Source organism: Aspergillus pseudodeflectus (genome assembly GCF_044049435.1).
Source record: "Aspergillus pseudodeflectus strain CBS 756.74 chromosome Unknown BJX68scaffold_23, whole genome shotgun sequence".
Taxonomy (NCBI): Eukaryota; Fungi; Ascomycota; class Eurotiomycetes; order Eurotiales; family Aspergillaceae; genus Aspergillus; species Aspergillus pseudodeflectus.
The window spans coordinates 280,875-300,886 of record NW_027263799.1 but is presented as its reverse complement, the minus strand read 5'-3'; the positions used below and the strand labels follow the sequence as shown (position 1 = coordinate 300,886).

Below are 20,012 nucleotides of genomic sequence, written 5' to 3'. Positions count from 1 at the left end.
ATTCCAGAGACGGCGCCGCGGTGCCCTTGAAGATGGTAGAAGGCGACGAAGCAACAGTGGTGGTGAGATTCGGCCTCGTCGACGACCCATTGGGTCTTCTGCAGTAACAGGTTTGGTGCGGAGCAACTCGATGAAATAACATAATTGCCCCCCAACTAGCAACATCGTATGCGTTCGTCCCAGCGACCGATCTGTCTATTGGTGGACCACCTCTTAACATCGCGCCCAGCTTTCGTCCCTTCATCTTTCCCATCTCATTTCATTATTTCAGATTCTTTTGTGTACATGGCTTTCGATATTATTCTTTGTCCGCGTGACTCGCTAGCTCTGTGAGTTAGCGGACATCCTAGTTGGACTATTAGAACTGTGTTCGGGTCTGGAAAACGGGTGCAAATGGCGTTCCCTTCACTCGGCATTGATGTCGATGACTTTTTTGACGTTTATAACATGAAATACTTAAGGCATAGCCTGGATCAATTACCTTCAATATTATCCTCTGTATGTGCTTTGGGCTGTTCCGTTCCTGTTGTGTCCTCACACGTGCCTCTAGCGCGGGATTACCAGCCATTGGACGAACAACCTCTCTAGCCGATGTCAGCGCGCGGTACCCGGCGCGGATTAATGTATTCCCCAAAATTGCCTATCTCGGACTAGCGTTTTGTTCGGGGTCTTTGCGATACCCGCGTTTTGAGGCTGCTTTCTGTTCTGGCTTTCGCGGGCGTGGATTTGCGCGATCTTGACTTTGTACCTTAGCTTTCACCTCCCCTCCCCTCCAGCCCTCTCCTCCACACTCTTTTCCATTCACCTTCTCTCTCGTCCTCTCGCTCCCTAATAACTTTCTCCTTAATTATTAATGACCTGACGACCTCGCTGTACCACCTTGGAGCTTCCTTTCCATGCGACAAATCCCAAACCAGAGCGCAGACTGAACTCGCCTACCAGAACGCTGTCCCTCCTATGACTACACCTCGCTCGTATACCAGTGCTGGCTATTAAGTAAGGCCGGCCTGGCGGCCTGGCAGTGTGTTTCTTCCTGCTTTACTCGCCGTGATTACCTCCGGTGAGGACAGCAGTCGCCATGGAGCGGAACATTGATATCTACGCCAACAAGCTTGGGGATGAGAAGCTTGGTACGTTTCTTGACCGGTTTACATTCTAAACTCGACTCAGACAGCTGCGCTTATCTCCGCGCTCATGTGCTAACTCTATTGTCCCTAGATATCAAAATCCGCGCCAATGTCGCAGTCGAACTCCGCGACAACATCGAACCCCTCTGCTCCGGTGCAAGCTATCCGATCTTCCTCTCCAAACTATGGCCGGTTTTCAAGAAAATACTCCAGGGGGAGCCAGTGTTCACAAATCTGTCGCTGGAGCAGGTGAGTTGGACAGCCTTGCCCCACGAATTTGGTCATGGTACTTTTGAGCAAGGCTCACACGTTGTCAACCCGTTAGAAACTACGAAACTGCGTTCTCGAGACACTACACCGGCTTCCGATGATGCCCTCCGACGTCGAACCATACGCTGCGGACATGGTGGATTTGTTGATGGACCTCGTACGGATCGAGAATGAAGAAAATGCTGTTCTTTGCATGAAGACAATAATGGATCTGGAGCGCAATCAAGCGAGGGCGACCGCCTCGCGGGTACAACCATTTCTTGAATTGATCCAAGAGATGTTTCAGACTATGGAGCAGGTCGTTCGTGATACCTTCGACACACCAAACCAAGCGACGCCCTCGGGGATGCCCTCAACGCCCGGTGCCTCTGCGCAAACCTTCCAGTCTCCCCGTCCTACTTCGCCCGCTGCCTCAGTTCCAGACCTCGTCACCGATCAGCAAACGTCGAACAATGTCCTTCTCAAGGGAATGCACTCGTTCAAGGTTCTTGCTGAATGCCCAATTATCGTCGTTTCCATTTTCCAGACGCACCGGAATTCTGTCTCCAACAATGTCAAACTCTTCGTACCCTTAATCAAAAGTATCTTGCTTCTGCAAGCGAAGCCGCAAGAGAGAGCGCATGCGGAAGCCGCTGCACAGGGCACCATTTTCACAGGCGTGTGCAAAGAGATCAAGAACCGTGCGGCATTTGGAGAGTTCATCACACTCCAGGTTAAGACGATGAGCTTTCTGGCATATCTTTTACGCCTGCAACCGCACCAGCTTCAGGACTTCCTTCCTACTCTGCCCTCCGTGGTCGTTCGGCTGTTACAAGACTGCCCGCGGGAAAAGTCCAGCGCTAGGAAAGAGCTTCTGGTTGCTATCCGCCATATCATCAACTGCACATACCGGAATATTTTCCTGGACAAGATCGATCAGCTTCTTGATGAGCGGACTTTGATTGGTGACGGCCTGACTGTTTATGAGACTATGAGGCCCCTCGCGTACAGCATGCTCGCGGATCTCATTCACCATGTCCGGGAGCATTTGAGTCGCGATCAGATCAAGAGAACAATCGAGGTGTACACCAAGAACCTCCACGACGACCTTCCAGGGACAAGCTTCCAAACGATGAGCGCCAAGCTTCTCCTTAACATGGCAGAGAAGATATCCAAGCTGGAGAACAAGCAAGAAGCGCGCTACTTTTTGCTTATGATCCTAGACGCGATTGGCGACAAGCTAGCGGCTATGAACTACCAGTTCCCCAACGTAGTGAAGCTCCACAAGCTCTATCAAGCCAACAAGAAGGAGGAACCGGCGCCGGAGAAGTATCTGGCTGACAAGGACCACCCGCCTGACTGGGATGAGATTGATATCTTCTCAGCATCACCTCTCAAGACGTCAAACCCACGGGATCGCAACGCTGATCCAGTTGCGGAGAATATCTTCCTCTTCAAGAACCTGATTAACGGTTTGAAGAACATCTTCCACCAGCTCAAGAACTGCAATCCGGAGAACGTTCAGATTGACCCTGCTAATGTTCCAATTAATTGGTCTGAAGTTTCGTATGGTTACAACGCTGAGGAAGTGCGCGTCATCAAGAAGCTTTTCCATGAAGGTGCGAGGGTATTCAGATACTATGGCGTCGACCAGCCGGAGCCGGAGGTGAACTTTTCTTCTCCTTTTGATTTCCTTACTAGCCAGTACACCGCTCCTATGCCCCGTGAAGAGAAGGAACTCTTGGAGAGCTTTGGAACAGTCTTCCATTGCATTGACACTGCGACTTTTCATGAGGTCTTCCACACTGAAATTCCCTACCTCTTTGATCTTATGCTTGAACATGGGGCCCTCCTTCATTTACCCCAGTTCTTCTTCGCGAGCGAAGCGACTTCTCCGGCGTTCTCGGGAATGGTCTTGCAATATCTCATGGATAGGATTCATGAAGTAGGTACACCTGATATGGCCAAGGCTCGCATTCTTCTGAGAATGTTCAAGCTGTCTTTCATGGCTGTGACGCTCTTTTCGGCGCAGAACGAACAGGTCCTACATCCTCATGTGTCGAAGATTGTCACTAAGTGTCTCGAACTCTCGGTGACTGCCGAAGAACCCATGAACTACTTCCTTCTGCTGCGCTCTCTCTTCCGCAGTATCGGTGGTGGCCGATTTGAGCTCCTGTACAAGGAAATTCTCCCTCTGTTGGAAATGCTTCTCGAGACCTTCAACAACCTGCTTCTTGCTGCCCGGAAGCCGCAGGAGCGTGATTTGTATGTTGAGCTTACACTCACCGTTCCTGCTCGCCTAAGTCATCTTCTTCCTCACCTGAGCTACCTTATGCGTCCGATTGTTGTAGCCCTGCGTGCGGAGTCCGACCTTGTCGGACAGGGTTTGCGGACGCTCGAGCTCTGTGTTGACAATCTCACGGCCGACTATCTCGATCCCATCATGGCTCCCATTATGGATGAACTAATGACCGCGCTGTTCGACCATCTCCGACCGCACCCTTACAACCATTTCCATGCACACACAACCATGCGGATTCTGGGCAAGCTTGGTGGGCGAAACAGGAAGTACTTGAACCACCCGCCTGATCTTACTTTTGAGCAATACGCAGATGATGCTCCTAGCTTCGACATCAAGTTGATCGGTCCGAGTGAGAAGCGGCCGTTCCCCATCGAGATCGGTGTCGACCTGGCAATCGCCAAGCTAATGGAAATCTCCAAGCATCAGTCGGATGCATACTACAAGCAGCAAGCCTTCCACCTCGTTTCGTCTCAACTTAAGCTGTACATCGGATACGAGAACATCCCGGATGACATGGCGTCCCTTCTTCGTTTGCACGCGAATGACCTTTTCGAAAGCAAGACTTCGGCAATGGCCGATATTCTCGAGAAGTCCGAGCGTACTAGCTCGATTCCCAAGAAGCTTTCTCAGGAAGGCTCACTCAAGAAGCTCCTCAAGGCCGCCATATTTGCCACCACTCTTCCCGCGCTTAAGGAGAAAGCAACCACATTTGTAGCGGATGTTTGCAAACACTTTGCCATGGTGGAAGTAGGACGGTCTCTCGCGCAGGCTAGACATACTCGGAGGCCCTTCGATGTTTCCAGTGGGGAAGGTTCTGTTTACCTCGATTCACGAGTCTTCGCAGAAGCCATTGTCGAATCTTTGTCATCAGACAATGCAGATGTCCGCGACGCCGCCAAGGTGGCTTTGCTGGAGCTAAAGGAGGCGGCTGTGACAATTTTCGGATCATCCGAACGCGTTACGAAGCTACCGTTCTTCCAACATCTTGGCCGCGTTTTCTGCCACAGCTGCCATAGCGAGGAATGGTTCACAAAGGCAGGCGGGAGCCGAGGTATTCACCTCTACGCCACTGAGCTGGATCTCGGTGACGCTTGGCTCTTTGAGAAGCAGGCTGAATTCGTCAGAGCATTGACGTATGTCATCAAAGACACTCCTGCTGACCTGCCCGCATGCACGCGCGCTCGCGCGTCAGAGACACTTGACTTGATCCTGCGACGGTGCTGCAAGAACATGTCCAAGGATGATCTGAAGAACGAAAAGAGTCGCCTCTACTCCCTCTGTGGTTTCTTCGTGTACGAGCTTTCCCACATGAATAAGCATGTTCGCGAAGCATCTCGCCGAAGCTTTTCTACCATTGCGGAGATTTTGGAATGCCAAGTCCACGAACTCATCTTACCTGTCAAGGATCGCCTACTGCAGTCGATCTTCAACAAGCCTCTGCGCGCCCTGCCCTTCCCAACCCAGATTGGCTTTATCGACGCCATTACCTACTGCTTGAGCCTACGGAATAACATTGTGACATTCAACGAGCCGTTGAACCGGCTCATGTTGGAGTCTCTCGCTTTGGCCGATGCGGAAGATGAGAACCTTGCCTCGAAACCGAACGAGTTCAAGAATGCTGAGATGATTGTGAACTTGCGGGTTGCCTGCCTTCGACTCTTGTCAATGGCGATGAGTTTTCCCGAATTCGCCAATACGTCGCAGAGCTCAAGCCGCGCTCGTATCATTTCCGTGTTCTTCAAGTCGCTCTACGTTCGGTCTCCTGAAGTCATTGATGCGGCGAACGCAGGCTTACGAGATGTTCTAACCCAAACGAACAAGCTTCCTAAGGATCTGCTTCAGAACGGATTACGACCGATTCTCATGAACTTGCAGGATCCGAAGCGCTTGAGTGTTGCCGGCTTGGATGGGCTTGCTAGGCTATTGACCCTACTTACCAACTACTTCAAGGTCGAGATTGGAGCTCGCTTGTTGGACCATATGAAGGTCATTGCAGATGATGCGACTCTGCAAAAGGTCTCATTCAGCCTTGTGGAGCAGAATCCTTCCATGAAGATTGTCGCTGCAATCTTCAACATCTTCCATCTTCTGCCTCCAGCTGCCACTTCATTCATGGAGCACCTCGTAAACAAGGTTCTGGATTTGGAAGACAAGCTTCGCAGGACATCTAGCAGCCCTTTCAGAAAGCCGATTGTCAAGTATCTGAACAGATACCCGAAGGAAAGCTTGTCATTCTTCTATGCTCGCTTCAAGGATGAGCGCTTTGGTCGCTTCTTCGGTCAAGTCCTTGCAGATTCGGAAAGTGAGGCCCTTCGGGCGGCTGTCGTTGCAGACACGGAAGGATTTATGACGGCGGCGTTTGGCCAGGAGCAAGCAGAGGGCAAGAATACTGCCGCTATCAACGGAATCTATGCTGTGCATGCCATCTGCTCTCACAAATCAACTAAAGGCTGGCTTGTTTCCCACACAGAGCTCAAGACCAAAGTACTCACCTCGGCTCGGGACCTCCAACGCAAGTTACGCGGCGACAAACTCCTGCCCACCGAACGCCTGAGGGTTGAACAAGCGGAAGATCAACTCATGGACATCATCACAATCTACTTGGCGGAGTCGATGCAGGACCTCGACTTCCTTTTCGAAGTGATCGACGGTCTGTCTGCGGGAGATCTCAAGCGCAGCCTCACATTCCCAAAGTTCATCTACCGCCACATCATCACGAATGAATCGATTGATTATCGCCGGTCCGTAATCATGCGCTGTCTTGATCTTTATGGTCAGCGTTCATGTTCCCAGAAGATGAAGACTTACGCCTTCCGTCACCTCGTTAACCCTATCTTTGCGATGGACGTTCAAAATACCTGGAATAACACGTCTGATGGTCCAAAGTTGATGGATAAGAGTATGTCAGAGTTCGTTACAAACCGTCTTTGGAAGCCGCAGGTTACGGACTTGAGTGAAGAATCGAGCCAGCCGGGTGTCGACCATGCTCGAATGGAGCTTCTTCAACTGTCAGCATTGTTGATCAAGTATCATTCTACCACGATCCAGGATTGCAGAAAGGACATTATCAAGTTCGCATGGAACTACATCCGACTTGAAGATATCATCAACAAGTACGGTGCCTATGTCCTCATCAGTTATTTCGTTGCACACTATGAGACGCCGTTCAAGATTGTAGTCCAGGTCTATGTGGCGCTTTTGAGGGCGCATCAAAACGAAGGCAAAGCGCTTGTCACTCAAGCTTTGGATGTCCTTGCCCCTGTTCTTCCCCAGAGGATTCTCGCGCCTCCACCGCCCAACAACAATACAACAAATGCCAACAATCCCCAGGCACAAGCGCAGGCTCAAGCTCAAGCTCAACAAGACACAAGGTACCCCTTATGGGCGAAATGGCCTCGCCGGATCCTGGCTGAAGAGACGGCAAACCTCCAGCAGGTCATGAGCATCTTCCAGTTCCTTGTCCGTCAACCGGATTTGTTCTACGAATCCAGGGAGCACTTCGTGCCGCTTATTGTTCCTTCCCTGATCAAGATCGCCTCCCCCCCAGCCAACCCATCCCACGATAGCAAGAAGCTTGCTCTTAATCTCATCAACCTCATTTGGCTCTGGGAAGAGAAGCGGGTCAACTCCCCCACCCCCTCGTCCACGCCTATGCCGCCCGTTATGAACGGTGCAATGGAATCGCCCAACTCGAAGAAGCGCACGCTTGACGAAGCTCAAGCCACGGCTTCTCCTTCCCCGGCTGTTGCTCCTCCTCGCTCGGAGTATATGGTTCCTCAAGATCTCCGAGCTGCCCTGACAAAGTACCTGATTTCGTTTATCACGACCTCCACAGATCGTTTCCAGGTGCCGGCAGCGCGCTTCCGCGAGCTCCAGTCCTCTAAACCGCAAACGCCGGTGCACACAAGCGAGATGCAAAAGAAAGCGGTTGGACTGCTTCGCAACCTGATGCAACCAGCCTACTGGGGCGATCTCAACATTGAGCTCTACCAGAAGGTCACGGAGCCGATCCTTACAGCGGATAGAGGAGACAAGCCTGTCGAAAAGTACGTCACGGGTATTGTGAATACCCTGGAGGTTATTCGCATTCTTCTCGCGTCGAAGCCGGATGATTGGGTCGTTGCCCGGGTCCCGCTTATCCAGAAGCTGTTCGAGAAACCCCTTCGTTCGGACAACCCTGAAGTTCAAGACGTTCTCCATGGTCTTGAGACGGACATGGATATCGAGCCCAAGCTTCCACCTCCGATCCAGCGGGTTCTCGATGCTCTTCCCGATGACCAGCCTGAAGATGAAGACGCGATGGATGTTGAAAACTCGCCTTCTGAGTTCGTTACATACCTGTCTGCGATCGCGACGGAGACACTGTCTGCCAATAACTACATCTCCAGTCTCAATATTCTCTGGTCCCTTTCGAAGAAGAAGCCGGCAGAGATGGACCCTCATGTTCCCCAGGTTATGAAGGTATTCTCACAGAAATTGGCCAAGGAACATGTGGCTGGCTCTACGATCAATGGACAGAACCAGGCAGGGCAAAAGCCTCCTGAGGGTGCTCCGGATCCTCAGGAATACGAGATTGGTATCGACCTCATCTTCAAAACCATTGAGCTTATCTCCGTGCGCATGTCTCACTTGGGTGAGCAGAGACGGCCCTTCTTAAGCGTTCTGGCACAACTTGTTGAGCGCTCTCAGAATGAGGGCCTTTGCACAAAGATCCTGGCCATGGTTGAGTCCTGGATCTTCCACTCCACCGAATCATGGCCTACCCTGAAAGAGAAGACTGCCGTCCTTCACAAGATGCTGCTCTTTGAGTCACGACAAACACCGGACATGCTCCATAAGTTCCTTGAACTTGTCATTCGGATCTACGAAGACTCCAAGATCACCCGAACTGAGCTGACAGTCAGACTCGAGCACGCGTTCTTGATAGGAACAAGAGCGAAGGATGTGGACATGCGTAACCGTTTCATGACCATTTTCGATCGGAGTCTGACTCGCCTCGCAAGTTCGCGTCTCAGCTATGTATTGACTTGTCAGAACTGGGATACCCTAGCGGACTCATTCTGGCTGGCCCAAGCATCGCATTTGATTCTAGGATGTATTGACATGAACGCCTCGGCGCGCCTTCATCCAGATGACTTCACGGTATACCCACTATCCTTCTTGTTCGGCAATGCAGAGAAGGATCCCAGAAGATCCGAAATCATGGTCGATAATCAGCTTGAGTCGTTTATTGCGGATCGCAAGAGATTCCTTGGTGAGATTGCTCAAGTCAAGGCCCGTGATCTCATTGAACCGCTCTGCCAGCTCCAGCACACGGACTCTAGCACGGCTTACAGCTTATGGACTGCGCTCTTTCCGATCTTCTGGTCAACACTTTCTCGTGAAGATCGTATCGATCTGGAGAAGGGAATGGTCAGCCTGATCAACCGCGAATACCACCAACGACAGATTGACAAGCGGCCGAACGTTATCCAGGCCCTGCTCGAAGGTGTTGTTCGTGCTACGCCCCGCTTCAAGATGCCCCCGCACGCGTTGAAGTATCTTAGCCGTACCTATGATGCTTGGTATACCGCTGCCAAGTATCTGGAAGAAGCCACCATCAACCCAATCATTGATACCCCGACTCTCCGTGAGAGTAATCTAGACGCGCTAGTTGAAGTCTATGCAGGCCTACAAGAGGACGATTTCTTCTACGGTACCTGGCGACGCCGATGCAAGTTCGTGGAAACCAATGCAGCCCTGTCGTATGAACAGCAAGGCATGTGGGATAAGTCACAGCAACTTTACGAAAACGCCCAAATCAAGGCTCGCTCTGGAGCCATGCCATTTTCTCAAGGCGAATACTTCTTGTGGGAGGACCATTGGCTTATTTGCGCCCAGAAATTGCAGCAGTGGGAGATCCTCAGCGATTTCGCCAAACATGAGAACTTGAACGATCTTCTCTTGGAGGCCGCTTGGAGAAACGTTGAGAATTGGCAAAGCGAGAACAACCGGGAGCAACTCGAGTCCCTGGTCAAGTCTGTCTCTGATGCCCCGACTCCTAGGCGCACGTTCTTCCAAGCTTTCATGGCGCTGCTACAGTTCCACAATAAGAAGGAAAACATACAGGAATTCAACGGTGTCTGCGATGAGTCCATTCAGCTCTCCATTCGCAAGTGGCTTCAGCTACCCAAGAGGATTACCAACGCCCATATCCCGATTCTGCAACACTTTCAGCTTTTGGTTGAGCTTCACGATGCCAGCCACATCTGCTCCAGCCTGTCACAAACCAATGAGCGAAATCTGGATACCAAGTCTGCGGAGCTGAAGTTGTTGCTGGGAACATGGCGCGACCGCCTCCCTAATCTGTGGGACGATATCAATGCCTGGCAAGATCTCGTTACCTGGCGTCAACACATTTTCCAGCTCATCAACGCAACGTATCTTGGCCTGCTGCCCCCTCAGACGAACAATGTCGCCAGCAACTCGTACGCTTATCGCGGATACCACGAAACGGCATGGATCATCAACCGCTTCGCCCATGTTGCTCGGAAACACCAGATGCCGGAAGTTTGCATCAATCAGCTCAGCCGTATCTACACGCTCCCGAACATCGAGATCCAAGAGGCGTTCTTGAAGCTGCGTGAGCAAGCCAAGTGTCACTACCAGAACCCGAAGGAGCTCAACAGCGGATTGGATGTAATCAACAACACCAACCTCAACTACTTTGGTGCGCAACAGAAGGCCGAGTTCTACACTCTCAAGGGCATGTTCCTGGCCAAGCTGAACCAGGTAACCGAGGCCAACGAGGCATTCGGTGTCGCGTTGTATTACGATCTCAGACTGGCCAAGGCGTGGTCTGAATGGGGTCAGTACAGCGATCTCCGATTCAAGAAGGAGAACACCGACTATGAGCTCGCGAGCAATGCTGTCAGCTGTTACCTGGAAGCCGCCGGTCTTTACAAGAGCGCAAAGTCACGAAAACTTCTCAGCCGAATTCTGTGGCTGCTCAGCTTGGACAATGACGAGGGTGTTGTGGCGGCCGCCTTTGAGAACTTCAAGGGCGACACGCCAGTCTGGTATTGGATCACCTTTATTCCGCAGTTACTTACCAGCTTATCACACCGCGAAGCCCGTCTCTGCAAAGCTGTCCTGGTTAAGATTGCCAAGTTGTACCCCCAGGCTCTCTTCTTCCTGCTCCGCACGAACCGAGAGGACATGCTCAATATCAAGAAACAACATGACCAGAAGCAAGAGAAGCTTAACCGCGCGCGTCAACAAGCCTCGCCGCAGACTAAGCCCCCGCAAGCAAACGCGGAGAGCTCGCCTGCACAGACCGCGAACGGAACCACCTCAACTCCAACGCAGGGTACGCCTAATCGACCAGCTGGCCAACAGCCTGCGCAGAATCAGTCGCAGGGCCAGGCTCAGCAGCCCCAGCAGCAGGGACAAACTCAAGGCCAGCCTCAAGCCAACGGTCAGAGTCCTGCTCAGAAGCCTGCTCAAGTTCCCTCACCTGCTCCGGGTCAAGCACCACAGCTACCGCAAGGTCAGCAGCAATCCAATCTCCAGGTTCCAGGACAACAGCAACAGCCGAACCCCACCACTGAAGGAGAGCCGGAGAAGGAGCCTCTCAAGAAACCGTGGGAGTACTCTGATGAGATCATGTCTGGCCTCAAGACTGCTTTCCCGTTGCTCGCTCTGTCTATGGAGACAATGGTCGACCAGATCCACAAGAACTTCAAGTGCCCTCCTGATGAGGACGCGTATCGTCTTATTGTTGCACTTCTCAACGATGGATTGGCCTACGTTGGTCGTATGCCCGGCTCATACGCCCAAGACTTCAAGCTCCCCTCGGCGACTGAAGCCAATATTACCCGCTTTGCCGAGACAATCCTCCCTGCTCATATCCGCAAGTCCTTCGAAGCCGACTTTGTCGTCAAGAAGCCTACCATGTACGAGTACATCCAGAAGCTCCGTCGCTGGCGTGACAAGTTTGAGGAGAAGCTTGACCGACGACCCCAGGTGCAGTTCTTGGAGAGCTATTCGCCGCATCTCAGCGAGTTCCGGTTCCTCAAGTTCGATGAGGTTGAGATTCCCGGACAGTATCTCCTGCACAAGGACAAGAATCAGGACTTTATTCGCATTGATCGATTCCTGCCGGATATTGATCTGGTTCGTGGTATTGGCGTTTGCCACCGTCGCCTCAAAATTCGTGGCCATGACGGTAGCGTTCATGCATTTGCTGTGCAACATCCTGCAGCCCGACACTGCCGACGTGAAGAGCGCATCCTTCAGCTCTTCCGCATCTTTAATGGTGTCTTGGCTAAGCGCAAGGAAAGCCGTCGGAGGAACCTGTACTTCCACTTGCCGCTCATGGTTCCAGTGGCGCCCCACATTCGTCTGGTCCGTGACGACTCATCATACATTTCGATGCAAGGCATCTATGAGGATTACTGCCGACGCGTTGGCATCAACAAGGATGAGCCTGTTCTGTTTACAATGGAGAAGATGAGGGCTCTGGCAGAGACTAAACAGAATGTGAGTAATTTCTCTCCGCTGCACATGATTTTGGCTAATGAATTTCAGCGAACTGCCGATCAGCAGCAGGTTCTTCGAACGGAGATGCTCACGGCGATCCAGGAGAAGTGGGTTCCGCCTACGATGGTGCTGGATTACTTCCAGAAGACGTATCCCAACTTTGCGGACTTCTGGCTCTTCCGCCGCCAATTCACATATCAGTACGCGGCCATTGCTTTCATGACCTACATGATGCACATGGGCAACCGGTACCCGAACAAAATCCTGATCTCTAGGGCAACCGGCGACATTTGGGGATCCGAGCTGATCCCGATCATCAACCCGACCAAGGCCTTCTTCTTCAACCCAGAGCAGGTTCCGTTCCGCCTGACTCCAAATATCCAGACGTTAATGGGCCCGATCGCGACCGAGGGTCTCTTCGCCTGTGCGATCATGGCTATTGCTCGCTGCCTGACGGAAAAACGCGAGGACCTCGACCAGCAGCTGAGCATCTTTGTCCGCGATGAGATGATGTTCTGGGCTACGACGCACCATCGCGACCGTGGCGTCCTTTCACCGACGCACCTGCGGGAGCTGGTGAACAGCAATAGCGAACTCATTGTCAGCAGAGCGATAAGCCTCGCCAGCCCGCCAGAAGGAAACCTGCCGGCGAACCAGACGACTATCGATCTGATCTCAAAAGCTGTGAACCCTCAGCATCTGGCAGCCGGAGACGCGTTGTGGATGCCGTATCTCTGAGTATGTGTAGTGTTCTTTTCAATTATTCCGTTGGCGTTTTGTTATTGGGTCGTGGACTGGCAGCAAAATTGCTTCCTATGCACCACAAAGGGATTCAAAAAGGTCTATTCGGTTTGGTTTCTAGCGCGGCGCTTTGGGGCAAATGTTGTTGACCTGAATTTTGCGTATCTTTTGTTACCTCCCTGCATGTTTATTTACGTTGAATTGCAGCTTAATGCCAGTTGTATGGTATTGGTTCATAAAAAGCAATGCCGACAGATTGAAATCAGCTAAGTTGAGGTAAACGCCTGTATACCCCGTCTGATGCCCAGCGTAAACTCCGGTAGAAAGCAATAAACAAAAAACGTATACTTCGTTATACCAGAGATGGCTTGGCCTTCTTCTTTATCCCCAAGCTGTTTACCAAAGGCTTCTTCGGCTTCTTGACTCGTGCAAACGAAGGTGGCGGCGCAGGAGCCTGGGTCTCTGGCGTACTCTCGTCCTCCACAATTCTCTTCACCTTCTCCCCTGTCTCCGTCATGAACGCCTTTCGGGCAGCCTCTTCATCCTCCTGCTGAGCCTTCAAAGCAGCCTCATCCACCTCGTCCTTAACAAGCGCCAGCGCCACATCGCTACCAAGCGCCTCGTTCCGCTCAATACGCGCATTCCTCACGCGAATTTCATCCAGCTTGTCCGCAATTTCCATCTCCCTCTTTGCATCCTTCGTCTTCTCCTCCAACTCCGCCATTTTATCCCGGTCTAACTGCTCCTGCTCTTCACCCTCCTCCCTCTCCAACCGATCCAGCACCTCATCCGTGGTTTCTTCATGGTTATCCGCCTTGCCATCGCGCCACGCCTCAAAGTTCCGCTTCGCGCCCTTTTCCGCCCGGTAGTCCATATTCTTCGGGTCCGTGACAAACGTTATCTCGCCGCTGCACCGCGTGCACCGGATGTAGAATCGGTAGATCGGGATCGAAAAGTATTTCTCCTCCGTTGTTTCTTTGCGCGCGTTGAATTTGCGCCCCTTGTAGATGAACTCTCCGCATTGTGTGCATTTCATAGAGAAGGGGGCCATTAGGCGGACGGTTATGACTTTCGGGCCTGTTGAGCGCAGGTGTTTTGGGGTGCGGGTTATCGCTGACGGATCGAAGTCCGGTGGGTAGTATTTCGTCCTAAATGAGAGGAAAACAGGTTAGATGATAGTGCAGATTGAGGCGACGGTAATAGTACTTACAAGACCTTTCGCTCGGACATGGTTGCGGCTTGTCTGGATGGTTGTTGCTGGGCAAGTGAAAACGGGGGGCAAATGCGATTTTATACTCAGTGGTGAGTTAGAGGTGGCAACAGCTATTGCAGCAAAGTTTCGACCAGAAGTAGACAGTCGATTTAGAGGAGTCTAGAAGTAGATTCGTACAGAAAAAGGTGGTAAGTCGCAGAGGTGTGGTTGTTCAACGTCTCCTCGCGGTGTCTGGTGGCTAAACTCCGAGCACGTGATCACGTGCGCGGCAGCTGCCCGAAAAAAAGCAGCGACCAAGAGGCGACGGCGAGCAGCAACGCCGATAAGGCGAGCTTTGATCGCAGCTGATCTTCAATAATATCCATTCCTTCTGCTGCTGTCAGGCCTGAGCCAAGGCTCCGACCGCGTACTTTTCCTCCTTTGTCGTCCACATTCTCTGCGCATGCGGGGGAACGCCTCTTTCTGTATTTGTTTACCCTTCCATCCCATGCCGCACGTGAGACTCCCTCTTCCCTTTGAACGCGTTGGTTATGGAGAACTTCCTACGGGTCTGGCGACAACAGGCGAAGGTCCGCGGCCAGTTTGACTCGGCCATCTTTATCGGAGACAAAGTGCTCGCGTTGACAAGTGAGATTCCTCTCTGCGTTCGCGCGCGAGCAACACTAACCGAACCTCATTTTAGACAGCGACGAGGACGCCCTTTGGCTGGCCGAAGTACACTTCTCGAACAACAACTACACGCGAGCCCTTGCCCTCCTTTCTCGACAAGACCTCATATCCCGGAGCACCGCCTGCCGCTACCTCGCCGCCCACTGCTACATCAAACAAGGCCAATATGAGCAGGCGCTTTCAACTCTGGGCGACCAGAACCCCACCCACCTGATCCGCAGCAGCAACAGCCGTCGCAAGCTTCAACACATCAACGGACAAAGCCGTATCACACTACGCAACGGGAAGGGCGCTGCGTCGCGCATTGACCGCTCGGAGGAACGAGATCGCGAGGATGCTTCCAATATCCGGTATGAGGCGGGGATGTGTTACCTTCGGGGACTGTGTTTTGCAAAGCAGAATGCTTTCGATCGGGCCCGGGATTGCTACAAGGATGCTGTGCGCATTGACGTGCAGTGTTTCGAAGCGTTTGATCAGCTCATGAAGAACTCGCTCATGTCGCCGACGGAAGAGCTGGAGTTTCTCGAATCGCTGGACTTTGACTCGATTACAGGGGCGGACGCGCCCGTTTCGCAGGAAGCGGCACATTTCACGAAGATGCTCTATACCACTCGCTTATCGAAGTACTCATCGCCTGCTATCCTCACCGATGCCACCGAAACGCTGTCGACACACTACAAACTGGCCGAGAATCCGGACATCCTCCTCTCTCGGGCAGAAGCTTTATACACACAATGCCGCTTTGCTGAAGCGTTAGAGCTGACGTCTTCGATTCTCTCAACGTCGCAGTCCTCGCTTTCTTCAGCGCACACCGGTCCCACCGCTCAGAGCCATCTTGGTCATTCGCCCGCCGTATACCCCCTACACCTGGCGTGCCTATACGAGACAGGCGCCACAAATGCCCTTTTCCTACTCTCGCACACCCTTGCCGACCACTCACCAGAAGAATCCTACACGTACCTGGCTATTGGAGTATACTACCTATCAGTGTCCAAAATCGCAGAGGCCCGGCGCTTCTTCTCCAAAGCGTCGTTGCTGGACCCTCACTCTGCACCAGCCTGGATCGGGTTTGCTCATACGTTTGCAGCGGAAGGTGAGCATGATCAGGCGATCGCCGCGTATAGCACCGCTGCTAGACTGTTCCAAGGCAACCATTTACCGCAGCTGTTTCTTGGAATGCAGCATCTCGCGCTGAACAACATGTCTCTAGCGCAAGAGTACTTGTGCGCAGCGTATGCCATGTCCACGGGAACGGCTGCCGGCACAGTACCTTCAATACCTTCCATGCCTTCTGAGTTGTCTACGCTAGGAGGAGATCCTCTGGTTCTGAACGAGCTTGGCGTCGTTCTGTACCATCAAAATCATCTCGATAACGCGGTAGAACTATTTCGTCAGTCACTAGGGCTAGCGACGTCGCTCCAATGCGAACCGGGCGCCTGGGTAGCCACGCGATCGAATCTCGGCCATGCCTTACGTCGCTTAGGACGATACCCCGAGGCACTCGAAGAGTTCGACGAGTGTCTGCGGATCGGCGCCGCCGGTACAAGCCTGGGGTATACTCCATTCCTAGGCGGAAGTGGAGGCAATGCTTCTGGAGTTGCATCATCGGGCGTAAGTGGGTATGAGGAGAGAGGGCTCATCGGATCACTACATACTGCTCGTGGGCTTATACTGCTGGAGCTGAGCCGCACCATGGATGCCGTGACCGCCTTGCACGAGGCAGTGCGAGTGCTTGGGGCCAGTGGTGGCGGGGACGCTGCAGGTGGAGCGGGCGTTGCAGGAACCCTTTTGTCGCGTGCTCTGGAGATCTGGGCGTCAGAAACGCGCGAATCAGAGAATGTGATGTCAGAAGATGGCCGAGCGCCGCCCCGAAGCTCGACGCGATCGTCGCGCGACAAGGGCAAAGGCCACGCGGCTCGGCGACGCATAGCCGCGGATGATTCCTACACAGAGGAGTGGACAGATGAGGTCGCACAGGCTGGGGTTGACTTGCCGGTCGAGCACACAACAGTGGAAGACACGATTGAGATGGAGCTGGATCACGACGCAGAGCGGCTGCTGGCCGAGACCGTGGGCCGGGTCCGTGGGGGCCAACGCGGACGCCACAGACTCCTCGCGAGCAGTCCGGAGATCCATGACGTGCGAAAGGGAGGGCGATTAGGGCGACATTTTGCGCAGTCGCGATCATGAGGTTTCTATTCTTACTGTACACTGGAGTTTGGAGCGGAACTGTAACGATTGGCGTTGCGACCGGGCGTTTGCCCTGGACGGTTGTTTTGAGGCTTTGAGCGCATGGGCGGCGTAAATAGCAAATTCCAACATAGACGATAATCTTTTGGCCTGCTGTCCAGAATCCCGATGCAGTGTACATTTGTAGCAGCCTAAGGCGCAAGAGGCTATTGAGACAATCCTGGAACCTGGCGCAGGCAGAAGAATTCGTTGAAGGGGTCTCCTCCGTATGTTTCGTGGGCCTCACCAGAGCCTGGGACTCCGTTAAAGATTAACGCCAAGCGCCGCTGGACCCTTTTCTCTCCACATCAGTAAGCCCCTCCGTCAATGACAGGCCTCGAAACAAGAATTTCCGACCACTATCTCACTCTCATTGGCCGTAAAATTGACGATCGCATTGAGCCTCGACGGCGTCGCTGCTAAGCCTCTGACTGGCGTCAGCACCCACGTTTTGACCCTGCGTTCGGCCAACATCCATGTCCCTTCCAGGGACTGTCCGACAAGACTAGCAGCAGGCACCAGCGTCATCGTGGCAATTCTGCCCTGCTGGACGTGCCAGTTTTCGCTCGTAAAACCGCTGCTAAACCTTGCAAGAATCCATTGTCGTCCGCATACGCATACTCGAAAGAGTTGAAACAGCCCCACGATTGGCCACGTCGTCAATGGAGCCTTCCATGGAAAGATCATCTTGGCCCTGGCCGCTCTTAGCTAATGGCTCACAAAGGCGGCCCAGGGCCCCTGTGATCGTCAGGATTGTCGCGTTGCGCCCCTAACGGTCTTTTATCCTTCTATTTGGATTGGGGGAGTGGGAACGAAAGTTGGAAGTTGAGACACTGGCATTGGAGAGGGAAAAGATGGACAGACTGCGATCGGCCAAATACGAATAGAAGCGGCATTTGGAATTAAGATGGAGAATATATCCTATCCCTGAGTGTGTTCCTGTATCTGTGCTTGTCCCTTGGATTGCGATTCAGATTGAGATTGAGACTGAGCTGGCTTGTCTTGTTTTGCTCTCCTTGTTTGCGATGCGCTTGAGGTTTTCATTCACTGTGACTGTGTCGCTGTTTTGAGCTCATTTGCGCAGAATCAGATCACTCAATTCGTCTTCCCACAGAGTTTTCCTTTCGCTCCTGGTTTTCTCCAGGTTTGGGGGTCTTCCTACTTTTCCTCTCTTATCTCTCTTCCTTAACCTACCTTGGAATCATACCTACCTGGATGCCCTCGCCGTGAGCCCGCTTCGCAACAATGTCAACCACCAATTCGAGCTCGCGACGCTCGCGCTGCCGCCAACACCCAATCCTCACAACCCTCTGTCTCCTCAGCTTTCTCAGCATAACCCTCGGCGTCCTCCTCTGGACCGCCGTAAACTCAGACCGCGCCTACCTGCACCCATTCCTCACCCAAATCATCCCAGCGGGCCACTGCGCCTGCGAAACAGCAACCGTCTTTGAATGCAGTAGCTGCCTGGCATGTTCACACCAGACCCTTGCGTTGACACCATCAGCCGAGTTGGAAAGATGGGAATTCTCGTACGCGCGCGACGGCCACAATGCGGGACTCGGTCGGGAGCAGTGCGACGCTGCGTTTCCGGGGTTGTTTGAGGATGTACATCGTGCGGGGAGGTATTGGCGTCATCGCGGCGGGATCTCGAATGCGGAGCTGGACACCATCACGCTGAACCCGGGTATGGCGCGCGCGAGGATCGCGAATGGACAGCTGTATGTGCTTGCGACGCGCGCAAGAGGCGAAGATCATCGGCGGAAGATCCTCGCTGCGCTTTCGGCTATGCATCGCGCTCTCATCACAGATACTCACGACCGAACCTCGACGAGCACGACTGTCCCGGACATCGACATTGAATTCATCTTCAGCATCGAGGACAAACTCTCCGACGTCGCAGACGCGGCCAACGACCCGATCTGGTCCCTCGCGCGAACAGCAGGTGAAGAAGCCGCGTGGCTCATGCCCGATTTCGGGTTCTGGAGCTGGGACCACGCGCACACGGAGATTGGACCGTACGACGCCGTCGTGGAGGATGCGGTCGAGTATGATGTTTTGCCGTGGGGAGAGAGGGTACAGAAGCTCGTCTGGCGTGGAAAACCGAGTTTTGCGCCAAAGTTGAGGCGCGCGCTTTTGGATCGGACGAGGGGCAGGGAGTGGGCGGATGTTCAGGCTGTGGATTGGCATCGCCACGCTAGTGAGGGCGAAGGGGAGGGCAATGTGCTGGGGCTTGGGGAGCATTGTCGGTATGGATTTATTTCGCATGTTGAGGGTATGTCCACCTACCTCTTCTCCCTACCTTCTTTACCTAACCACCACTAACCTTTGATCTCTCTATATCCAGGCCGCTCCTACTCCGCCTCATTGAAATACCGCCAAGCCTGCCGCTCCGTGATCGTCGCACACAAGCTGCAATACATCCAGCACCACCACTACCTCCTGATCCCCTCGGGCCCGTCGCAAAACTATGTCGAGGTCGAGCGCGATTTCAGCGATCTGGAAGCCAAGATCGCGCCGCTGCTGACCGACCCGGATCGCGCACAGGCCATTGCGGATAATAGCGTGCGCACGTTTCGCGAGCGGTATCTTACCCCTGCGGCTGAGGCGTGTTATTGGAGGGGGTTATGGGATGGATATGCTGGTGTTTGGAACGGGACGAGTAGTGGTGATGTCGATGTCTCGAGTGCCGAAAGTGCTGGGATAGAATTGTTAGAAAGAGGCGGAAAAGGGCCGTCAAGGAAGAGACGGGGGATGCGGTACGAGTCGTTTGTCCTACAGACCAGTCAGGCGATGCTGGAGTTTGATGCTCGATGACGAGATGCGTGTAACTGTACTTCCTTTTTCATAGACATTAGAGATAGACAGCTTCTTTCAGCTTCCAGTTCGTGTATTATGATGATATGTCACTGAGATTAATTCATGAGCAACGTCATTGGTCACGAGGGTGAGGATATGAGGAGCT

General features: G+C 53.0%; 4 protein-coding genes across 4 annotated transcripts; 3 read left to right on the top strand and 1 right to left on the bottom strand.

Moving 5' to 3' along the window:
- Positions 1 to 1,078: 1,078 nt before the first annotated feature.
- BJX68DRAFT_267227 (histone acetyltransferase TRA1) lies at positions 1,079 to 12,936 on the top strand (the record flags this gene model as incomplete). The annotated part of the gene is made up of 5 exons (XM_071045755.1): positions 1,079 to 1,130; positions 1,219 to 1,376; positions 1,453 to 3,321; positions 3,373 to 12,198; positions 12,247 to 12,936. 5 exons carry the CDS (start codon positions 1,079 to 1,081, stop codon positions 12,934 to 12,936), a joined length of 11,595 nt encoding a protein of 3,864 aa, XP_070898762.1.
- Positions 12,937 to 13,256: 320 nt separating this feature from the next.
- BJX68DRAFT_237942 (Saf4/Yju2 family protein) lies at positions 13,257 to 14,356 on the bottom strand. Its single transcript, XM_071040265.1, has 2 exons — positions 14,150 to 14,356; positions 13,257 to 14,087 (listed from the first exon to the last, which is right to left on the bottom strand). The coding sequence occupies exons 1-2, from the start codon at positions 14,167 to 14,169 to the stop codon at positions 13,292 to 13,294; spliced, it is 816 nt and encodes a 271-aa protein (XP_070898761.1). The 5' UTR covers positions 14,170 to 14,356; the 3' UTR covers positions 13,257 to 13,291.
- A 117-nt stretch (positions 14,357 to 14,473) lies between these two features.
- Positions 14,474 to 17,193, top strand: BJX68DRAFT_97480 (anaphase promoting complex subunit CDC16). The gene is made up of 2 exons (XM_071050106.1): positions 14,474 to 14,779; positions 14,835 to 17,193. Exons 1-2 carry the CDS (start codon positions 14,683 to 14,685, stop codon positions 17,009 to 17,011), a joined length of 2,274 nt encoding a protein of 757 aa, XP_070898760.1. The 5' UTR covers positions 14,474 to 14,682; the 3' UTR covers positions 17,012 to 17,193.
- Positions 17,194 to 18,295: 1,102 nt separating this feature from the next.
- On the top strand, positions 18,296 to 19,864 carry BJX68DRAFT_267224 (uncharacterized protein; the record flags this gene model as incomplete). Its single annotated transcript, XM_071045754.1, has 2 exons — positions 18,296 to 19,322; positions 19,395 to 19,864. The coding sequence occupies 2 exons, from the start codon at positions 18,296 to 18,298 to the stop codon at positions 19,862 to 19,864; spliced, it is 1,497 nt and encodes a 498-aa protein (XP_070898759.1).
- Positions 19,865 to 20,012: the final 148 nt, after the last annotated feature.